Source organism: Elgaria multicarinata, chromosome 9, assembly GCF_023053635.1.
Source record: "Elgaria multicarinata webbii isolate HBS135686 ecotype San Diego chromosome 9, rElgMul1.1.pri, whole genome shotgun sequence".
Lineage (NCBI taxonomy): Eukaryota > Metazoa > Chordata > Lepidosauria > Squamata > Anguidae > Elgaria > Elgaria multicarinata.
The window spans coordinates 61,946,545-61,964,203 of record NC_086179.1 but is presented as its reverse complement, the minus strand read 5'-3'; the positions used below and the strand labels follow the sequence as shown (position 1 = coordinate 61,964,203).

The 17,659-nt window shown below is 39.9% G+C and overlaps 1 protein-coding gene across 1 annotated transcript in view; it reads left to right on the top strand.

Moving 5' to 3' along the window:
* The window catches only part of CNTN1 (contactin 1), a 119,597-nt gene that overhangs the window by 25,103 nt on the left and 76,835 nt on the right, over positions 1-17,659 (top strand). Inside the window, exons 3-4 of the mRNA XM_063133998.1 lie at positions 8,309-8,437; positions 16,480-16,512. Of these exons, the coding sequence (XP_062990068.1) occupies positions 8,377-8,437; positions 16,480-16,512 (94 nt within the window). The 5' untranslated portion in view covers positions 8,309-8,376. The remainder of the gene's footprint in view (positions 1-8,308; positions 8,438-16,479; positions 16,513-17,659) is intronic.

Here is a 17,659-nt window from a genome sequence, read left to right as displayed (position 1 = left end):
TCACTTGAGGACACAGCTCAGCACAGAACTCTAGATTGAAAAATGTGTTCTTCTATTATTAAACTGTACATATTCACCATCATTTATTAATTTCACAATTCTGCTCATTGCCACATTCATAAAAACTTTATTGCAAAAGAATATACAGTACTCTTCAACTGAAGCATGTTAGAGTGTCATACTAGGACTGATGAGATCCAGATTCAAATTCCCACTCACTCACAAAGCACACTCGGTGATGTTGGAGCCACTCACCATCTCTCAGCCTAACATACATCACAAGATAATTGTGAGAATAAAACTTTGGACCCCTTCAAGGAAGGGTAAGATAAAAATGTAATAAATATCAAAATCCAACGAGCATATTTTATATTACATCAAGAAAAACACACCCTCAGTGTTTAGGAAGGGTACACAACACTTAAATTTTAAAACGAAAATATGTGGCATTAGTTTTACAGCAGCCTGAGGGATCGTCCCATCCACTCGCATTGATCAGCCACATTTCAGGTTGGGCTCTTCTTTGATCTGGGCCAATGATGAAATGGGCTTACACTCCCAACTCATCTGTTCTCTCACCCTCCCTGCTAATCTCCCCACCCCCACTTTCCCAAAGAATCTTACTTTGGGGAAGGAGGAGGTGTTCCAGGAATGGAGGGCAGGTGAGTGAACCAGGAGAGGTTTCTCCTTGGTGATAAATAAAATACCTGTCACGAAAGGACAGTCACAGTGAGTCATTTTCCACCAAGAGGACACCTTGTGAGTATGTCGGTTCCCACATGGGAGAGGCCCTAAAGGGCCTTTTTTTGCCCACTAACTGCTCTCCAATAATTGTTACCTTTCCCAAAGGAAGTTCTCTCCCTTTTTGGCAGGGATGGGAGACCTCCCTACTGCAGAGGTTCCCCATTTGGTACCTGGAAGTTTGGGCTCCTTCCTAAGCCTTCAGACTGGAGACCAACAGAGAGTGGCGTTCCCACTGTTATCTCCAATCAATAGTTGAAGATAATGTACTGCATCACTTCCCTTTACGATTGCAAGAGGCATTCTAAATTCTTCGCCTGCCCCATGTCCTCCCAATGGTTGAAGATGTGGGGCAGATAAAGCTGCCCTAACTGAGACATGAAAGAGTGTTCCTCTACCCTTTACCCCAGCTGCGAAGGCAGGGGCTTAGATGCATGGGGTCTTCATATAGCAAAGCAGTAGTGAATGACGTCAGGAGGTGTAGCCCTATACCCTGACATCATTTGCCCCCTGGGGTTGTCAGGGAGCCAATACAACCCCTAGAGTAAAAATGTTTCCCAACCCCTGCCCTTGGGGAAAAGGGGCACTAACTGGGGACAGGGAAGAGGAGCAGATAAGGAAGGAAGGCTTTGAAAAGGCAGAAATTGTTTTTCTTTATTATTGAACTGTTGACCAGCAAAATCATCTTTTCAGAAGAGCAAACAGGTGCTCACCCATTCCCGTCCTGCAGTATATAGTCACATATTTTCTCATCCAAAGTTAATGCATTTAGATCAATATTTTTAATATAATTTAGGAAATTATAATTTATTCTTATCTCCTCATATGTAATGTCTATGATGTAAGAAACTGCTGACTTGATTTACAAGTTTTTTTGCATCTTCCATTTTTTTAAGTAAACAAGTGATTCATTTAATAAGCCCATTTAAGGCTAGATATTAGCATGAAATAATCTGGCCATTGGCCAATCTATTTTAAAATCACCCATTAACTCTTATCTAACAATGTCTGGCTAATAAAATGTATTTAAGATTTAAAATAAAGTCACAAGTTGCATTATTCCAAACCAAATGGAGACTGGATTGTTTTTCCTTTCTTTCTAACTTGCAGCTGCCTAGTTGTCTAATTTATATTGTTTATTCATGGAATGAAAGAGATGTTTTAAGCATTCTCAACAGAAGCAAGTGACTGATGTTAAAAAGGCACTCCATTTAGGAGTTGCTAGGAAACACACAGTTTGGAGGGGGGAAATCGCCTACTGAGCTTGTCCTCAGTGGTAGCAGGTTTTGGATTTTTTGTTTTTTAAAAATGTCTTTTGCTATGGCCTTATTCTGAGATGCTAAGAATAATCAGTTAATTTTGCATAGTTTGGATTTCAGAATCTTATTTACAAAACTTCATGAAAGCAATTAGCTTTCAAACATTTTGACTGATCACATCTGAATTCTCCCAGGACAGTGTACATGGAGATACCATGTATTTCTTCGATTCTAAGAAGCACTTTTTTCCCATATAAACATCTCTAAAAACTGGGTGCGTCTTAGAATCGCAGGTGCGTTTATTATTTCTTAGAATCAAAGCTTTTTTTCTGTTGGTGATACTGAAATTAGTGTGCGTCTTACAATCGATGGCGTCTTACAATCGAAGAAATACGGTAACCCATATTTTCCTTGCCATAAATCTGAATTAGGTAGACTGATGCAGAGTGTCTAGCTGATGGTCAGCCATGAGCTTTGTCAGTCTAGAAGGATTAAATATTAATAATCTCATGGTTGGACTGCTTACAGATGTAACACGGTTTAGCATTAAGAGGCATGCTTCTTTCCTCTCTAGCCCCATCACAAGTAGATCAGAACCTTCTGGTTCTCTTTTAAATTAAACAGTTTAGTGTGTTGTCAGAACCATAAACTGTGGCTAATTTTAACTATGATTATTTGAAATAAACAATGTATTTTAATAAACATGGGATTATGCCTACCATTATTAGGGAAGTTGCTTCATTATGGATGAAGGTGTGTGATTGATACTTGTTCAGTGGGAGCTAATGATTATGAGATATCTAGACATCTCTCTTGAGTGTTAGCCTTCAGGGTTTTGAGAAGGTGACCTGCTCCCCACTTCAACTGAGGAGAAGAACCAACATAAGGTGTATATGTGAAGGAACAAAAGATGCCATTTTGGAGAGAGTGGGAGGGCAGAGAATTATGTGAAGGGTAAAGGTCATGGGATACAGGGTGCCCTTTTCTAATGCGAGGAAGCAGTTTAGTACAGGTGCACATGCCACTTGCCTCCATTTGTGTATTGTAAATAAATCACATATTGCCAAAAATGTCACAAGTCTCCAGAATTCTCTCCTCCAAAGAAAGCTAAATCCGGTTAGCAGTAGCCCTAGAACTTATCATGGTTTTGGGAAGTGCTTAGAAGTAATGAGTGTTGTAGGTTTACAAAAGAGTGGTTCAGATTTGTTAAACCAATGGGATAACCTACCTGATTTGTTTTCTCTTTAATCCTGCTAAATACATTATATGGAGATGCACCATAGTTCAGTTCCTGAACACCTGTTTTATTCTCATATAAAGCCCCCAGGTTCACTCCCCAGCATTTCCAGTTAACAGGATGAAAATGACTTCTACATGGACCCCTGAGAGAGCCACTCCTGGTTGGAATAGAAATTGCTAGACTAGGTGGATCAATAGTCTGTCTCTATATAAGAAAGCTTTGCATGTACATATAATATTTCAGTTACTTTGAAATCTATGAAAAAAAGAGACGTTTATATGTTGGGTTTTGGTACAATACATTTAGTGTAAATCTAGTTTCCACTGCTGTATCATTGGTTGAAAGAGTCCTCACATGTGCCGCTCTAGCATTAGAAATATTTCCTTAGTTGGTGTACAATTGTTTGTAAATGAATTAAGGCCACAATCCTATGCATTTTTAAACAGGAAAAAACCTACAATTCGCAGAAACCCCAAGCCAGCTTGGATGACTGGGACATGCTGGAAGTTGTAGTATTTTTTCCTGTCTAAACATGCATAGGATTGAGCCCTAAACCTCATATCCCCCACCACCTTTCAGTTCAATGGTCATTGCTTCTTTCTCCTCAGTTTCTTTACCCTTCCAACACTGACAAGGTACTTGATACAATTGTATTACTTAATTTTGGCCCCATTCTTTCTTTTCTTCACTTTTAGATTCTCCTTCCAGTCCATTGACAAAGCTGTAAAAAATAAATGCTTTCTTACATGATCATTATTGCTGGAGGATTATAGGCTTTCCTGTGGAAATAAAAAAGGCACTGCTGCTGTCATTCTAGCCTCTAGAGTGGCTCTTTGATAAAACTGTAATCTAAGACTCTAGTCTCTAGAGACTAGATTAGATTTTTATAAGAGACAAAGAAATATGTCTTAAAAGTTTGCAGAATAGCAATGATACACTTTGATTGCAAATCATGGTGGATCATTATATGCTCCAGCAAAAGCACATAAAAATATGTCTTTGTTAGCGCAAAGTATTTAGGGAGTAGAATATATTGCTTTACAGATCAAGTCAATTTCAGAATCATGTACTGAGACTTGTCTTTTTATTTCCAATTTATATGTGTGGACAGTGATGTGGTTACCACTTGAAGTATAAGTGCACAAATACAGTGCTTCAGGAAAAACAGTTCATATGAAGTGGTGCCATGTGTACTTGTGATTTCAACCACAACAGGGTTCATTGGCATGATTCAAATTGCCACAGCCATGTAGAGAGCTATTTAGCACACATAGTTGCCCATTGAAGCTGTACCCACATGGTTCCATTTAGGGCATAACCACACTGAGCCCATAGCTAGACCTAAGGTTTATCCCTGGATTGTCCAGGGGTCAACCCTGTTCATCTAGGTGACACACAGGGGATCCAGTGCTCAGGCAGGGGCGAACCCTGGATGATCCCAGGATAAACCTTAGGTCTAGCTGTGGCTTTTATGTATATAGCAAGCCAATGAAGAACTTGTGGAAGCAGACTTGCATTTTGTTTGGTCAGAAAGCAAAGAAAAAGTGAGAGTGAAAACCCCCTCCCCCCCCCCCCGCACACACATTTTAGTTCAACCACAGCATTTTGAGAAGATGAGAGAGAAGGAAAACAACAATTTCAAAATGATATGGTAGGACAGAAGACCTGAGCACTGGTAGTGAATGATAGCCTTCAAACCTATACACCAGAGCAATTTTCAAGTCATTATGTGTCAATAGTATTCCTAAACATAGAAGCCATTGAGTGAAGACAGACTCATACAGAAAGAAGACTTGCAGCACATTCTTCAGGTGTGCTGCAAGCTGAGTTTTGACATTGAACTGACTAGCTTAGCAGCTAATTGAACTGCTTTAAATAGTCAGTCTTGTCTTTCCTTTGTCCACCCTCTTGTTTTCTCACTTGAGTCTGCTGCCACAGTCTCCTGCACTAGTTGTGTGAAATGAAAGTGGCACATCTCCCCCCATTTCAGGCCTGTTTCAGGCATTCAGCTGCAGTGGGGTCTATTAGCTCCTCAACCCCCCCCCCCCCATAAAAGGGGGAAGAAGGAGCAGTAGAAAGGGAGGGAAGACATGAACAGGAGCAAAGTGGATGGGTTGTTATTCTCATCTGGTAAGGCTGTGGTAAAGCAGGGACTCAGAGTTCCGTGAACTAGCTGGGAGCTCTGTTTTTATATTGTGTCTGGCTTCAGTCATAGAAGTATTTGTCATAATTAAGAAAGCATCAGAAATGCAGCCAAGGGATCAAGACACTGAGTAATTTCATACCATAACCATTATGACTAATTTTCAATCCTTGGCAGCAGTCTTTCAAAATGAGCAGATGTTAGCTGGTCTCAATATTTTTTTCTCTTAAAGCAAGTTTTTCACAGCTGAAAATAGTTTACCACCCAAGCCCATGGAAGAGCCCAGGAATTGGAGAGGGCAAATAGCACTTGTAGCACTTCCCCAAGAGGAGTGTTTCTGGTTCAGGGCTTTACACAACAACAAGTCATGGCCTTCTCCAGAGGATATTATAAGCCTTTACAGATTCAAGCAGGCCCATTCCCCCTTGCCCCCATTTCTCCTTTTAAAAATTGATAACATTCTATGGCTGCTGGAGGCCACTACAATACTTGGTCTTCATTGGGCTTTTGGCAGGGTAGGAGGATGTGTCTTTTTAATTTATAAACCTATACTACTACGCACCTAGGGAGTGTGTAGAAACTGATACTTTATTTGTAGGCAGCCATGTTTTTCTTCCAAATATATATACCGTATTTCTTCGATTGTAAGACGCCATCGATTGAAAGACGCACACTAATTTCAGTACCACCAACAGGAAAAAAAATCCTAACACACACCTGCGATTCTAAGACGCACCCCATTTTTAGAGATGTTTATATGGGGGGAAAAGTGTGTCTTAGAATTGAAGAAATAGGTAAGTTGAATCTGTGAGATTCCTTTTTTCTATCTATGCCTTCCTACAGAATATTATACGCTTCTAGGAGTTCCAATGAGATAATTCACTCTCCCCTGTTCTTTCCCCCCCTTTTTTTTTCCAAGTGACACACAGCACTCCATGGTATGCTCTGTCTTCATTTAGCTCTTTTGGGTTCATTACTTCCTCTTTTAATTTACAAAATTATATACTTTTGCATACCTGGGGAATCTCCCAAGGCATGTAGAAACCGCTATCCTGTTTGCAATGGTGGCAGCTCTATTCCTTTTGTAATGTCTAATTCTGCCCTAAATCAGACTATATCTACTTAAAGATTAACTTTCAGGATAGAAACATTTTTCACTAATGGCAAACCCTTCTCTCTCTCCCCTCCCCCGATCTCTCAACAAAAATTCAGAGTTACTGAGCAAAAGGTCTTTAGATCCTTAACAAAATGATAGGCAGGATGAATACGCATGAACTCAGCACATCCAAATCTGACTTTTGAAACGGTGAATCCCTTAGATCAGTTTGAACTGCTATTTGGGCATCTGAGCTGAAATATTCTGCTCAGTTGCAGCTTTCAGATTTATAGAAAGGAGCTGGTGTACTCTCTCTTTTAATAGCAGTCAGCTCTGAGGACATTTGTCATAGCAGTATATGAAAAAGCTTCACTACTTTTGCTTCTCATTAGGTGAATAAAGGTAGACAGACTTACACTTAGCTTCTGCTCTTTTGAAGTATAAAAAAGGGCACAACCTTCCTTCTTCCATGTACCCTTTGACACTCATTAATGAGTATTTACAACATGGAATTTAACTGCCTTTGCTTCTTAATACATTCTCCGTGATATTCGGCTTCTAGTAGAGAATCTATGATATAGAGATTGAGACAGATTTTCAAAATGGAACCTGTTTTGCTTAAAAAAGAAAGAAAGAGGAAGAAAAAGCAATGACCATATTCCAAAGAAATAGTTCAGTTGCATACCACTTACTGTTAAACCTTTGTAAGTCAAAGTGAAATGAGTAGGTTGTAGCATTTGACATGCTTCATGAGTAATTATCATTAGTACTGCATAGACTTACTCTATTATCTCAATTTAATTTGGTGAACCATTTTGCGGTAATTTAAATTTTAGAATTCATATTACTGCTGTGCAAATGTTTTGAACTAGGCTTTGAACAAATATTCCATGCTAGGCTAAGGTAAAGTATGTGATATGGAAGAGGTTGGCCAGTTCAAATAACTTTCAGTAATTAATAGCAAATTATTGTTTGGGTAGGTAAAAAGGAAAAGGTCTTTCAGAAGGGGAGACAACTGGGCAGTGTCTTGAACATAATTTTTTTTATTGATCTCTGAAGTTGTAGAGAAGATATAAGTATCTTGTTCTATAGATAGGTGATGACACGTATCCTCTTCAGCACTAGTGCTAACTAGTGATAACATTAATTATGTTTTGATAGTGTAAGCTATCTCTGGCGCAGTACCAATACTTTGCTTGATTTGCGGAATGCCCTGGAAAACCCATCATGCCAGAAAATGATATTGGTGTTGCACGAGAAATAAACATAATTTACTTTAGTGTTAGTGATGAATAGGATACTGCTCTGTGTGGATAGTATGCTGGCCACTCTGAGCTGGTCGCTGGGGACAGATTGCTGTTTGCCCGCTGATAGCTGTGGGGATAGCGAAGTGGGGATAGCCACAGGATAGCTGTGGGGGCAAAGTTCGAGCCTGTCCCACCCCCAACAATGCTGGTGACAATCCTGATCAAGATTTCTGGTGGTACAGACTTTAACTTTCCCCCTCCCCCAGCGATCCCTGCAAGCAATACTACTATTTCCTTACTGCTATTAGCAACAGGAAAGCCACAATCTTGATCAGCATCATTATGTGAAGTTAAAGCCATAATTACTATCACATGTAAACCGCCCAGAGAGCTTCGGCTATTGGGTGGTATAGAAATGCAATAATTAATTAATTAAATAAATAAATAAATAATTGTGATAGTAAGAATTGTGTGTTTCAAAGATCTAACAATATTTTTATACACTGTCTATACTTATTCAATCAGCTATTCATTGGTCAGAAACAAAGTAAGTTATTCCTTTTTTCTTCTCTTTATGGTCAGCTATTTTCAATTATCTGAAGTTCAGTGTGGCAAGACAGAAATCCTTGTGAATTAATATCCTTGTGAAGATGAAGCTGCAGTCTTTAACCAGTCATTTTGTTACAACCTGTTTCATTTTCTGCCTGGCAGGTAAGATGACCTCTATGTTTAATCAGTTAACAGATGCTGAGGTGACACTAACAGATCAGTCTTATTCGCGTCTATTCAGAAGTAAGACACGGTATGTTCAATCCCATTTAAGTGGGATTGAACACAGTGGGACCTACATCCAAGTAAACATGCATAGAATTGAGTTATAAGTTTGGAGTCCTTTACCCATTTATCTGTGGGTATACATTTAGTACCAATGCATGCAGTAGCTCCCAGATTTTTACAGTTTAAGCCCTCAATTTGCTTAGATTTGGAATCCATCGCTTGGTGCTTCACCAGCAGTAATGAAGTTAATAGCTAGGGGCGGGGGGGGGAATAGTAGGAGTACTTAATAAAAGTAGTTAGATGCTGGAGGGTGGGGGAAGAACATATGAAAAGAACATATTCATTGCAAAACTGACAGAATGTAACATCATTAATCACCTCTATATTTATGCTAGGCATTTATATACCATTTTGGGGTTATTTAAAAATGCAATGAAACATCAATTTAAAAAATAACTACAGTAAAATAGAGAAAGATGAGCAAAAGTTTTAAAGCCAGTTTAAACCATCAATTGAAGTTAAACTGTAGGTTCGAGCACACCAGATCTTAATCCTGTCCTGTTGCAGCCCTCCAGGTTTCCCAGAAGGCCAAAGCCTTCCCCTTTCCGCCAACCATCTGGCTTTGTGTGTTTTTCTCCCATTCTAAAAGGTTGAAATGGATCTCATAAGGCTTAGTTTCTGGCGGTCAGAGCTTTAACTTACTTACTTTCTTTATTGCGATCTATAGATCCATAAAAAGAAAACAAACAAACAACAAACAACCAAACACAAGAATCAGACATGAAATCATACAATTAGAGCTATTATCAACTTTAGTCTAATACACAAAGAGCTCTAATCTTGGCCGCCACTGTAAGAAATTTAGCAACAGCCAAAGTTACACTTGAAGACTTATCTTCTAACATAAAATTTGCCTGAAGTTCTGGGCAGTTTGCTCAACAATGGGGTAATCATAAGATGGCGGGCCTGATTATAAAAGCTACAGGACAGAAGGATATGCTCCATCGTCTCCACTTCCGTATTCCTACAGGGGCACCGTCGTTCCTGATAAGGGATACCAGCATATCTGCCCTGAAGTAATTCAATAGAGTAAACATTGCATCTGGCCTTGGAGAAGGCAATACGATATTTAGCGACTGACAAGTTCTTTAGATAGTCAGCCAGCTGAAGAGGCCCAACGTAATGAACGTGCAATGCACTGGGAGAGCAAGAAACATGAGAGCGAGCACGTAAGTCGCAGAAGGCTATATCCCACAGTCTTTGTTTGATAGCTTTAAAAGCAAAATTCAAGCCCAGATTAAGGAGGAGGGAAGAGGAGAGACCTATTGAAGCTGCCTTCCTGGCAAGAAGCTTGGACCAGCTGTTCACGTAGTTGTCCTGAGCCAGACAGGGAAGCAGACCTGAGCCCCTCCCAAAAAGACTTACTTCCATCCACAATTTTAAGGCAGACCACCAAGCCCTAAGCGAAAGAGAGCTTTCCCCGGTTTCCAACAAAAGTACCGAATTAGGGACACACTTTGGGAGTTGAAGAAGGGTCCTCAAAAACCTTGTCTGCAGCCTATCTCAGATGTTAATCCCCCTATCCAGATATTGGAGGCATATAAAAGCTGGGCTGCAGACTTGGCATTAAACACTTTGATGGCAGACGGTATAAACATTCCCCCTTTAGTAAAGAAAAAGCGTGTTATTACAGCTGAACTGACTGAAGCTTTATTAAGGGTGGCCGATCTATGGGCACTCCAGGACAGGGTATGATGGAATAGCAGCCCCAGGTAAGAGAAAATTTTCACCTGTTCCAGGATATGCCCATCAAGGGACCACCGACGTTGAGAAAATCTATTTTCAAAGACCATGACTTTAGATTTCTCAAAATTAATTTTCAGATCGTTGGTCAAACAAAAGTTGGAGAATTTCATTAAAAGATGTTTCAAACCAGGTCTAGAGCGGGAGAGAATAACAGCATCGTCTGCGTAAAGTAAAATAGGAATTTTCCTTGCGCCAAGTTTGGGCAAGTGTCCTTCATGGTCAGACAGGGCTTCCTCAATATCATTTATGTATAGGTTAAATAGTGTAGGTGCGAGGATACAGCCCTGTCTTACTCCTCTAGACATAGGAATTTCATTTGAAAGCTGTCCCTGTGTGCCACATCTAACTTGCATCCTGCTGTCGCTGTATAGAACCATTATAAGATTAAGAAGTCTTTTGTCCACCAGGATTTTATCTAATTTCTCCCATAGTTTAGTTCTAGGGATGGAGTCAAAAGCGGACTTCAGATCCATGAAGGCGACAAACAGTTTGCTACGTAGAAACTTAAGATGTTTCTCGGCTAAGTGAAAAAGAATCAGACCATGATCAGAAGTGGAATGATTCTTTCTAAAGGCAGCTTGGGCCTCCGTGACAACATTATTGGCCTCGAGGATGTCAGTTAGTCTATTAGATAGAAATCGAGCATAGAGCTTGCCTATTATTGAGAGGAGGCTGATAGGTCTAAAATTCCCAGGATCCTTTGGATGTCCCTTTTTGTATATCGGAACCACAATTGCGTGTCTCCAACTGTCAGGGATTTTGCCAGATTGATTTATAACGGTAAAAAGAGCAGCTAACAAAGGGGCCCACCAATCCTGATTGATTTTAATAAATTCAGCAGGGATAAAATCTATGCCGGGTGCCTTACCCCCTTTAAGTTGTTGGATTAATTCAATCACTTCCTCCTTAGAGACTGAATTCCAGGGGGGGAGGGAAGAGAAAGTGACATCCTGCATATCAACCTGAGCTGATTGTATAGTGTCTGGGTCGGTGAAAATGGCTCTGAAATGATCCTCCCAGACCTGAGCTGGAATTGTACAACTGGGTGCTTGGCAGTTGGATCGTAAGGCGCCCGACACAATCTGCCAAAACATTTTTGAATCATTATTCAAGGAGGCATTTAACAACAGGGACCAGGAGTTTCGTTCAGCTTGGCGTCTTTTTTGGGCTATGAGGGACTTATATTGCTTTTTTAGCTGAAAATAGGTCGAAGGGAGATAATTGTAGCCCGATTTTCTGTAGGTTATATAAGACTCCCTTAACTCATTTTTCTTCAGGTAACATTCTCTATCAAACCAAGTAGGGCCCTTATAGATCATAGGGGCAGTATTGTCTGGGGCTGACCTGCCTGCATGAGTTAAAGCATCTTGGAAGGAGTCGATTAAATCATCATATGCTTTTATAGAGGATGCAGCCGATTCCTTGCACAAAATTGCTGATCTTAATCGAATTATTGAATCGGAGTTTAATCTTTCCTCTAGAAGACTGCTTAATTTATCAGACCATTTTACCCTTATTCTGTGTGGGCACTCAAACAGGATATCAGTTAAATGGGTATGGGGTGGTCTTAAATTAGGAGTTGGGGCACATAAAGTAAGGGTTAAAGGCTGGTGATCGCTACAGGTTCTGGTACCTATATAAAAATGATAAACTAACTGGAAGGCATTTCTAGACGCCAGCCCATAATCTATTGTGCTTGAACCAAATAAATTTGAGAAGGTAAATTCACCTGAGCCTTCCCAAAGGTCCACCCCATTTAAAATAATTAAATCTAGACTGAGCTGAAGTTGAGCCAGGCAAAAGCCAGCATAATTCAGAAACTGATCTTTTGAGTTTCTGTGTGGAAATTTTCGATTTTCCCTAAGTTCGCTCAAGATAGGGTATCTTGCTTCTAGATCGTTGTTATTGGAGCCAATCCTGGCATTAAAGTCACCCAGAATATATAAATATGCATCAGGGAACCTAATAATTTGAGTGGATAAATAGCTCTCTACTTTATGCCAGAGTTTCTTGATCTGCTCATTGGATTTAGCAGGAGGGATATAAACATTCACAAAAATAAAGTGACTAGCATTAATTTCCAAGCAAATTCCAAACACCAGTTGTTCACAGTTTTCTAATTCAGTAACCTTAGCTATCAGTGAAGAGGACACCAGAATGGCAAGGCCACCCCTTGGACCGCCTTTCTTATTTACCCGGTGAGCATTCAAAGAGTAGGAGGAAAATCCATTAACAACAACAGTGTCCATGGCCCAGGTTTCCTGAAGCAAGATTACATCAAAGCAAGAGATATATTGACAAAAGCAGCTATCCCAACGTTTGTTTGCCCAGCCTGCAATATTCCAGGATATGATCCTGAGGTAGGAATCACCCTGGGGCCACTGGCATCAATCCAGTGGGGTAATCCCGATCAGTGATCCATCCATGTCCCTCTGAATGCAGCCGTTCCTTTTTGCTGTCATGTGGTTCGATGGAAGCTGTGGGTCGGAATCGATGATACTGGGCAATATTAACTCTGATGTCGGCCCTACTTGATTAGCATTAGGCAGCCCTCCAGACAGCTGTGGCAGTTGGCAGGATGGGATGGATGACGTCTTGCTCCCCACCGATGTATGCAGCACTCCTGGATAGAGGCACGACGTCAGACGAACATTGTCAACTTTCACAGGAGTGTCTTGGCCAAAAGTTATCAGATCTTGCAAGGTAGAGATGGTATGTTGCCCTTCGACCAAGGGCTGAGCACAAAAGAAATCGACCTCCACCCCCGAATGAAGTGAATCAGGAAACAGTTCCTGTTCCAAGATAAGGGAGTCGGAGGGCCTGCTCGGAGATTGCTGAATGCTTTGAGGCTGGTCTTCACACAGTAGGCAGGAGGATGGTATAAAGCTTTTGTGTGGTAAATCTACTTCTTCAGTCACCGCAGTTGAAAAAGCCATGGATTTGCTGCTACTCAGTTTGGGGGCATTACACTGCAGCTGGAGGATAGAATTAGAGCGGCTTTTGATGGATATTAATGGTTTAACCTGGAGATCTTTAAAAAGCCGTGATGGGTAGATCCCCACAGTGTGCAGAAAAAGTTTTTCCTTCATTAGTAAATTTGGGGTGGTAGGTTTAGTAAACTTCAATAGGTACCTCTTATAAACAGGTGAAGAGAAAAGTAGTTCCACAGCCAACAAATATGATGGCTGAATATTTAGCAGCCATTTGAGGTTTAAGTTAGCACTTTGAACCGATGCCCAGAATGGGTGTTGTCCTCCATGGGGATGTACATCTATAACCATCGAGCAGGGCTGAAGAACTAGGCCACCATTTTTTCGCTCTATTATTCCAATATCTGGTCCACTATTGGGGGTTGTAGATAAACAGCCTCCATTATTGCGGTGAGGTTCGAAGACCAGATCTAAGCGGGGAGGGCGTGGTGGAGGTTGAGCCTGGATGCCTTGGCAGAGAAGCTTTTCTGGGAGCCACGTCAACAGTTTATTTAAAGAGCTAAGCACAGTTTCTAAGTTAGAGCTAATCGATTGGAGTGTCCTCGCTGTTAGAAAACATTGCTCAGCCAGTAATTCAAAGGAAGGAGCTTCACTTTGGGAGTTTTCTGTGGATTTGCCAGTTGGCTGGTTTGTTTGGGAAACGCCAGCTTCCTCTAAGATAGACTCACCGGTAACTTCGCCTCCCTCGGCCAGAGGAGCATATCTGTTAGACAACGTGATTTCATCTCTCGGAGAAGCAGCAGAGACGGCATGAGGAGGCTGCCGAGCAATAAAACTGTCGAGCCTGCACTGTTTAGCACGAGGCACGTTACTTGCATTTTGTGGAGGTGATAAAACTCGTTTCCTTCTCATGGTCAGCCAAATGACCAAGAGGTAAGCAAGCTAAAAAAGTCCACCCTACTAAAAAGTTTAAAACCCCTTCCAGGGAGTGGCAACTAAAACTCGAAAGCTGCCAAGTATTAATTAAATTCTTGGTAAAAAGCAGTTTGCAGTTCAAGGAAGGAGGCAGCACGTCAAGAGCTGCAAAACTGCAAGCTGGAAATGCAGAGGCAGTAAGAGCAATTAAAAACAAGTGAAAGAGTAAAACAATAAAACAATAAAACTGCTTAAAATAGGTCAATAAAACAGTAAAACTTCTAAACTAAATTCTATTGAGTCGCGGAGACTCACACAGCACTGCAGCCTCCAACGCCATTTTCCCGGAAGGGTCAGAGCTTTAAGCTAAAGTATGCTGGTCTTTGTGTAGGGTTTTGTTTTGTAAAAAACGTTTCATTCTTCCCCTTTTCATTTTGTCCCCACCCCTTTTCCCTTCAGCCCTTCCCACCACTGGAATGCAGTCTCTGAGAGCTTTTCTGAAATTGAATTTGGCCCTTAGGCTGAAAGAGGTTTGACACCCCTGACTTAGGGTGTAGAACAATGTGTGTGTTTTTGATAGTAAGAAGGTTTTTAAAAATCAAAATAAGCCTTCTAAGTTTCAGATATTATCCTTACAGACATAGTAGTAGCACCTTGAACATTTTTAGGAGTGGGCCTCTTGAGAAAAGCTTCCATTTTGAACATTATGGCTACATGTACCAAGTTATCTTTTATTTAAATGACAAATTTGAAAGAGTTTTTTACAGACTCGGAGCAAAACTGATTTCGGAAAGGCAAGCACATTAATTTGTCGGACAAAGGAAGCCATTACGGCCTATAGATGTGTGAAATAGAAATCACTCTGCAACTTCCTACATATTCTAACTGGTCACATTTGCAGAGTCATGACAGCTTTTGAAAAGTGATGTGTAGCATTTTTATTGAATAGTGGTGAGCTGCCTGTTACAGTCTATGTGTATGATTTAGAACGCTGACTAAAAAATTAATTATATTATTTTTGAAATAAAAAAATAGAACAAAATATGAAAACAGTCACACAGAAAACATTATCACACACATAGAAAATAATGTAATTTGAGACATAGGAAGAGTAGTTGTGTTAGTCTTTTGCAGCAAAACCAAAAAAGTTTTATAGTAACATAAAGGCTAACAAGTTCATTATGGCATAAGCATTTACAAACGAGAGTCTACTACCTGAAGTCCACAAAAGTGTATGCCACAATGAATCCATTCATTTTCAAGGTACTACAAGACTTTTTGTCATAATTTGAAAGAAGACTATAGCCTTAGCTAGACCTAAGGTTTATCCCGGGGTCATCCCTGCCTGCTCCCGGGATATCCTGTGTGTCATTTACATGAACAGGGATGACCCCGGGACGATCCTGGGATAAACTTTAGGTCTAGCTAAGATAAATGTGAACGGAGATCAGTATGTTGGCTTTATGAGTGAATGTTCAGGGTTTTGAATTATTGTGATGTATTACAGAATTCCTAGGTTATGATTGCAGCCACTGGCCTTATAGAGACATCAAATTCTGTAACCTCTTTTGACTGTTTTGATTTAAACATTTGCCCTTCGCAACAGCACAGTATATGGTAAAGAGACGTGATCATAGTGGTAATATTAGGATAATTCATTCTGAAATGAATTAATGATTTTGATCAACCTCAAAATCTCTCTTGAAATATGGATTTGGAGACTCAGTTCTAATTTTAATCACCCCCAATATTTTTGTAATTAAATCTAAACATAAAAATAGATATTTGTAATTCGTATGAGTTACTATTTAATGGAAATAGCTAGGGTCCAAAGCTCTTCCATGCACACATTTGTTATGATAGTACTATTTTTTCCCTTACAGATTTAGTGCTTTATGGATGCCAATCAAAGTCCCCTTAAAGTCAGAGGGTTTTCCCAGGAACGCTGCAGCCTGCTGGCCCAAGATATGGAAGAGCTAAAAAACTGCCATGCACGCACCCCATTGAATTGGATTGTGCTATAAGTCTAATAGCCCAGAACTCTAACCAATGTAACCAGTGTACTGTTATCACCTGTTTTGGCTTTTCATTTCTTCTAGAGTCCATCTATTAATTCTTATTACTAATGGATCTCCGAGACTAGACCCTTTAGTTGATTAGCTTTAAAGGAAAAGAACATGTATGCCTGGGAGTTATTCTCTCTCTTTCCTTTTGTTTCCCTTCCTTCTACTTGAGATTAAAGCAGACAGAGGATGTTTGTTCTTTTATGAAGACGATATTTGCTTTGAAGTTATTTAGTGTTTATTCTTCTTTTATTGAAAATAGGCCTGAGGTGCTCAAGTGCTGCAGGAGGTTCTGGTGAGTGACAAGACAATCAGGAACTTCCTGATTTGCTTCTACACAGATTAATACTGGCATATCCATATAAAGCACAGGAGGGACATGAAATGGAAAAATTATGTGCTAATATATTTTAATATTTCATTAATTGAAATCAATTCTACCCACTGAATTTGACAGCAGTCTGACACTGAATTTTGAAAATCCCATCCTGTATGTATTTATTTAGCACCTGAAATGCCGAAAAACACACAGATAGCATCTGTGGAAACTATTTTCCAGAGATAGAGCCTGTATTCCTTGCACACCTAGCTGTCCCTCTCTCATGTCCTAAGAAATGTTCCATCACTTAGCCATCACTTTCAAAAAAAGTATGCATCTCCCTATTCTTGGGAGTACATTGTGTGTATGTGTTGGCAAAAGCCGATATTCCAAATTCTATCAAACTCAAAGCACCATCCAGCCAAGCTAAATGCGTTTGATTCCCCTGACAATACAAGAAACTTAAACACACACTTCACTCTCCTATTGAGATGCTTAAATTTGGCTGGACTGTGCCCTCAGAGTTTAGAACAAAGCATGCAAATTGAGAGCATAAATATTTACAATACGCAAATTTGCAAATGTTGGGTTGATCTTCAGAATTCTGTATTGCGCATAATCTTCAGTTTAATGGTCCTCCTATTGGTTCGATGTTGTATTTCTAAAACAAAAATATTCTCTTAATTTCAGCTGTGTTTTTTTTAAATGCAGTGTTGTTCCAAATATGCACAACTAGCACAGTTTGTTTATGAATATTTTGCATAATTACATGGTCATATGTTTATAACATTGCTTATTGGCATAATTTTTATTTATTTATTTATTTATTAATTACATTTCTATACCGCCCAATAGCCGGAGCTCTCTGGGCGGTTCACAAAAATTAATTTCTGCTGCAGACTACTTGTTTCGATGAAGAATTTGTACAGAATAAACCTGTTCTGCCTGCTTTTCCTTTTTAACATGTGTGATGTTAAGGATTTCATATTTGGTGTTCAATATTTGGTGTTCAAACATAACCTGCATGTGTGATGCTTTGTGATCCTGATTTGTATGTGCATTGCAAGCATGAAACCTCAAACTGCTATAGGATGGACATTCTTCAGATCGGCACTGTATAGCT